This window comes from Lagenorhynchus albirostris, chromosome 8 (genome assembly GCF_949774975.1).
Source record: "Lagenorhynchus albirostris chromosome 8, mLagAlb1.1, whole genome shotgun sequence".
Classification (NCBI taxonomy): Eukaryota; Metazoa; Chordata; class Mammalia; order Artiodactyla; family Delphinidae; genus Lagenorhynchus; species Lagenorhynchus albirostris.
In genome coordinates this window covers 72,819,148-72,824,433 of record NC_083102.1, presented here as the reverse complement: position 1 = coordinate 72,824,433, position 5,286 = coordinate 72,819,148, and the positions used below count along the sequence as shown (strand labels likewise).

Below are 5,286 nucleotides of genomic sequence, written 5' to 3'. Positions count from 1 at the left end.
ATCACTCAAGATTTGAGCTACAGGAAACCAGAGGAAGTTGGCGACAGTGATAGCGTTTGTGAATATTTATTCAGCCTCACTCAGCTTCGCAGTTTCACTCTTCAAATCACCATGTCTCTCTTTTACGTATGTGCACTTCACTGCACTGTTCCTGTTCTCCACCCCCAGTTCTGTGGCACAGACACACACAAGCACACACGATTCCCCCCTTCTCTCTCACACAAACATTCACACAGCCTTCGTCTCTCCCACATCAAGCGGACACACACTCATCCATCCTCCCCCTCTTTTCACACACTCATATTCACACTCCTTCCTCTCCCACAACACCAAACACACTGAGACACCACCTCCCCCGTCCACGCACACTTTACTGCACTGTCCCTCTTCTCTCCCGAGGTTTGTCACTCACAGTTACACTACACTCACACCCTTCCCCTCAACACTTTACTGGTCCGTCCCTCTTACCCCCCTTTGTCACACATGCAGCTAAACTGTCACTCACAACCCCCTCTCCCTCTCTGCACTGTCCCTCCCCTCCCCCGTCACTGTTACACTGCTATACTCTTGCCCCCAACCTCCCCCATCCCATCCCTCAGTCTGCAGTGTCTTCTTCTCAGCTTGGTCACACTTGTACACAGTTACACTGTTATACACACACACAACCGCTTTGCAACACACACACAGTAACCCGCGCCGCTCCCGCTCCAAACACCACCCCCCCACACCCCCCCGAGGCGGCCGGCGGCGGCGCCGATGACCTCACGGCGCGCGCGCGGCGCGGCCCGGCGAGGCCGCAGATTGGCTGGCCGCGCCTCCGCGGCACTTCAAAGCCGGAGAGGGAGCTACAATTGTGGTGGAATGGGCGGAACTGATCATTGTATTGCACACCTCTAAAAAAAACACTGCCTCTGATTTATCAATATAAAAAAGATCCTCTGAGAGGAGGAGGGCACTTTTGTGTGATGGCAACTTCACTTCTAGGGGTGAGTCTCAGGATTTTCTCTTGCTGGTTTAATTAGTTTCCTTTTATTGCCGATCGGAGGGGGTTAAAGTCGCCCCGGCCAGGCCACGGGCTATCAGTCTCTATTGAGAGCTTTTTTTCCCCCTTTAAATACAAGTGAGTTTGGAGAAAAGAAAGAGGGGGAGAGGGGGGCAGAGTCACTTTTTTCAGAGCAGGAAAAGGTTCGAAGGGCATTTAGACAAGCCACCTCGCAGCGCCCGGCCTCTCCCCGCCCGGGAGACGTGCGCCCAGCCCATTTTACGTGCGACGATTTCGAGGGTAAAGAGAGCAAGTTTTTCCTCCTGGGCAAACTGCAGATTTTCCCTCTTCCCCTTAGAAAATTCCGCAGCCCGCCTTGTCTTGCAGGTACGTTGAACCCGTCTCTCTTTCTCTTTTTTACTATTGTAGACTTTTTTTTTTTTTTTAAAGAAAATCAGGAAGAGCGAGCCAGCCCTATAGTTTGACGTCTTTTGGCCTGGGAGAAACAACCCAGGATGGGTTTGTGGGGACCGGAACAGGATTTTCAAAGCTCTTCTGTGGATTACAGGGGTAGCGCTCTTAAAAGCAATCCAATGGTTTTTCCCCAGGCTTCTCCGCAAAGGAATCTTCCTTCCTCCCCAATCTGGACTTTTTGCTTGCTTGTTTGTTTCGAAGTGCCTGGGGCCTTGTGTGCGCAAGAGTGTTGTTTTAGCTGAGAATACTTGTCAAACTCTTCTTTAGCATGGCGCTTTGCTCCCGAATCAGACGCCGGCAGCCAAACTTGTCCCCTCCCGTAGAGTAGAAAGCAGCCGGGCGCCGGGGCTGTTGGGGGAGCCAGGTGAGTTGGTGGCGCCGCGCCGCAGCGAGAAATGGGGTGCAGTGGGGCGTTTTGGAGGCTACCGGAGGACTAATGCACATTTCCTTCCTCCCTCCCCCACTGGCCCTTTGCCCACCTCCCCTCCCCCACCCCGTCTCCTCTCCTCCTTCTCTCAGGAAGAACCGAGGTTGGGATCGACTCCTTTGGCCATGCTTGCTGCTACCTGTAATAAGATCGGCAGCCCCAGCCCGTCTCCCTCCTCCCTCTCGGACAGCTCATCTTCCTTCGGCAAAGGCTTCCACCCCTGGAAACGTTCCTCGTCCTCCTCCTCCGGCAGCTGCAACGTAGTGGGCTCCAGTCTCTCGAGCTTCGGCGTGTCGGGCCCCTCCAGGAACGGCGGCTCGTCCTCGGCCGCGGCGGCTGCCGCGGCGGCGGCGGCTGCCGCTGCGGCCCTGGTGACCGACTCGTTCAGTTGCGGCGGCTCGCCGGGCTCTAGCGCCTTCTCCCTAACCTCCAGCAGCGCTGCCGCCGCTGCCGCGGCAGCCGCCGCCGCCGCCTCGAGCTCTCCCTTCGCAAACGACTACTCGGTGTTCCAGGCCCCTGGCGTATCGGGGGGCGGCGGCGGCGGGGGCGGCGGCGGCGGCGGCGGCTCCTCCGCGCACTCGCAGGACGGCTCCCACCAGCCAGTGTTCATCTCCAAGGTGCACACCTCTGTGGACGGGCTGCAGGGCATCTACCCGCGCGTGGGCATGGCGCACCCATACGAGTCGTGGTTCAAGCCCTCGCACCCCGGCCTGGGCGCCGCCGGCGACGTGGGCTCGGCCGGCGCCTCCAGCTGGTGGGACGTGGGCGCGGGCTGGATCGACGTGCAGAACCCGAACGGCGCGGCGGCGCTGCCCGGCTCGCTGCACCCCGCCGCCGGGGGGCTCCAAACCTCGCTGCACTCGCCGCTCGGAGGCTACAACTCGGATTACTCAGGCCTGAGCCACTCAGCCTTCAGCAGCGGCGCCTCTTCACACCTGCTCAGCCCCGCCGGGCAGCACCTCATGGATGGCTTCAAGCCGGTGCTGCCCGGCTCCTACCCGGACTCGGCCCCATCGCCGCTGGCCGGAGCTGGGGGCTCCATGCTGAGCGCGGGGCCGTCTGCGCCGCTGGGGGGCTCCCCGCGTTCTTCCGCCCGCCGCTACTCCGGCCGCGCCACCTGCGACTGCCCCAACTGCCAGGAGGCGGAGCGGCTGGGTCCGGCCGGGGCGAGCCTGCGGCGCAAGGGCCTGCACAGCTGCCACATCCCGGGCTGCGGCAAGGTGTACGGCAAGACGTCGCACCTCAAGGCGCACCTGCGCTGGCACACGGGCGAGCGGCCCTTCGTGTGCAACTGGCTCTTCTGCGGCAAGCGCTTCACGCGCTCCGACGAGCTGCAGCGGCACCTGCGGACCCACACCGGCGAGAAGCGCTTCGCCTGCCCTGTCTGCAACAAGCGCTTCATGCGCAGCGACCACCTCAGCAAGCACGTGAAGACGCACAGCGGCGGCGGCGGTGGCTCGGCGGGGTCAGGCAGCGGCGGCAAGAAGGGCAGCGACACCGACAGCGAGCACAGCGCCGCGGGCAGCCCGCCTTGCCACTCCCCGGAGCTGCTGCAGCCCCCCGAGCCTGGGCACCGCAACGGCCTGGAGTGACGCGCACCCCGCCCCTGCCCCTCTCGCCTTCCCCCTCCCACCTTGGTCCGCTTGGGCCCTGTGGGTCCTGGCCTCAGTTCCAGCCTCTCTACACTGCACCCTGCTCACTCTCTCTGTCTCTTTCTGACCGTGTCCCTCTCTCTTTTAACTCCCTCTGTGACAACTTTGTAAAGGGAATGTGGACATGTAAAGTAACACGCGTTGCTCTCCTGGGCCCTGGCTGTCTCTCTTCACCGGGTGACACTGTCGGAGCCCAGTACAGCCCAAGCCAGCGCCTTGCCGGGCCTTTAATTTTGGTCCTCTCCTCCTCGTCCTCCCTCCGTCATCCCCAGCTTTGACGGGCACATCTTTTAGAGGAAAGCGGCCACTGGAGGTAGAGCTGGACCGATCCAGTGCCTGGGAGACCGGGGGCCTCCGCACGTGCGGTAACAACTAGGCTGAGCAAGGTTGAGCAGCGCCGTGGGGAGGGCGAGGCAGTAGGCCCACCCATGGCCTCCCCCCGCCCCCCCCCCCCCCGGGCTAGCGACTTGGTACCAGAACCTCAGTCTTGGGCGTCTAGGCTGCGGAGCGCCCTGCCCTGCCGCTGCGCGCCGCTGCCTGTCCTGCGCTGAGCCGTCGGGAGCCCATCTGGCGGCACCGAGACCAGAGTTTCCTAGTTTAGCTCTCCGACGTCAGCTCTGCCTCTTTTTCTTTGTTCCCTGGGGTGGAACCGAAGCAAGTTTCAGCTAAGGGCAGTCTTGGTGAATCGCTGCAGCAGCCTTCCTTTATCTTTATAACTTTTTTTTTTAATGAAAAAGAAAAAAAAAAACTAAAGAAAATAAGAAAAACAGCATCCTTCCATTTGGTTTCCCTTCTAGATAGCTTTTCCTCTAGCAGTGAGCAAGTCTTTCTCTCGAAACTTTGCTAATATTGATCCCAAAGTTATTTTGATCGCATTAACTTAACTTATGGGTTGGGGTTGGGGGTGGGGGTGAGGGTAGGTGTCTTTTTCTTATGCAAAAATACCCCTTTCCGGTGAGACCAGATTAACTATCTCCGTGTTTGTCCTTTTCTACCTCGTTTTCACCACTCCCGAGCATAATCTCCTTTTTTTTTTTTTTTTTTGCTAGTCTAGCCGTCAATTTGTATAGTACCCATTTCTGTAAATTTTTGCAATTCGTTGAAGATCCTTAGGGTTAAACTTTTTTTGTGTGTGTGATTCAAACTTATAAAGAAGTGAAGAAGCTGTCGTTTATTTTAGACAAGGCTGTAGTTTAAATGCCAAAAGGGAAAATAGAAAAAAAAATTGTAAGATATATCTGAACCTAATGGTTTGTACAACTGGAGAATCGTTCTAGATTAGGTATCAATTAACTATAACTCCACCAATGTATGGGTGCGAGGTGCAGTTGTCCAGGAGACGATTTTGTATAGTATTTTTCTTGTACATTACTTCCAGTAAATATTTGAAAATATATTGAAGTAAAATTGATTTTTTTTTTTTGGTCACAAGAAAATATTAAGAGTTATTCTTGCAGTTCTGATGAGCTGCAGGTTTATTGAACTCACTTCTGGAGGTGCAGAGCCACAAACGCACTTTCCGGGCCTAGTTTTGCTCGAGTATGAATTTAGATAGGTATCAAACTGTAACTAAGACAATATTTGATAAATGTGGGATGACACTTAATTTAATGGAGCATGTACTTATTTGCATTTGCTGGCAGTTCAGGCATAGTTAAAGTGAGAGTTCACCTATATTTCATAATAACTGGGTCTGCCAAAACCCATGTGTTAAATAAATTGTCCAAGTGAATCTCAACTAATTTTGGCCT

The 5,286-nt window shown here is 56.2% G+C and overlaps 1 protein-coding gene across 2 annotated transcripts; it reads left to right on the top strand.

Annotated features, from left to right (window-relative positions):
• The first annotated feature begins 965 nt into the window (after positions 1 to 965).
• SP8 (Sp8 transcription factor) lies at positions 966 to 3,475 on the top strand. Of its 2 annotated transcripts, none has more exons than XM_060156151.1 (2): positions 966 to 986; positions 1,976 to 3,475. In XM_060156151.1, exons 1-2 carry the CDS (start codon positions 966 to 968, stop codon positions 3,473 to 3,475), a joined length of 1,521 nt encoding a protein of 506 aa, XP_060012134.1. The 2 variants fall into 2 exon arrangements, with proteins under 2 accessions (XP_060012134.1, XP_060012135.1); XM_060156152.1 differs by lacking the exon at positions 966 to 986 and adding an exon at positions 1,741 to 1,820 and having other exon boundaries at positions 1,980 to 3,475.
• The last annotated feature ends 1,811 nt before the right edge of the window (positions 3,476 to 5,286 follow it).

Coding starts and splice junctions, on each gene's coding strand:
- SP8 (XM_060156151.1), top strand. CDS start 966: ATGGCAACTTCACTTCTAGGG. Junction 987..1,975: donor TGGCAACTTCACTTCTAGGG/GTGAGTCTCAGG, acceptor TCCTTCTCTCAG/GAAGAACCGAGGTTGGGATC.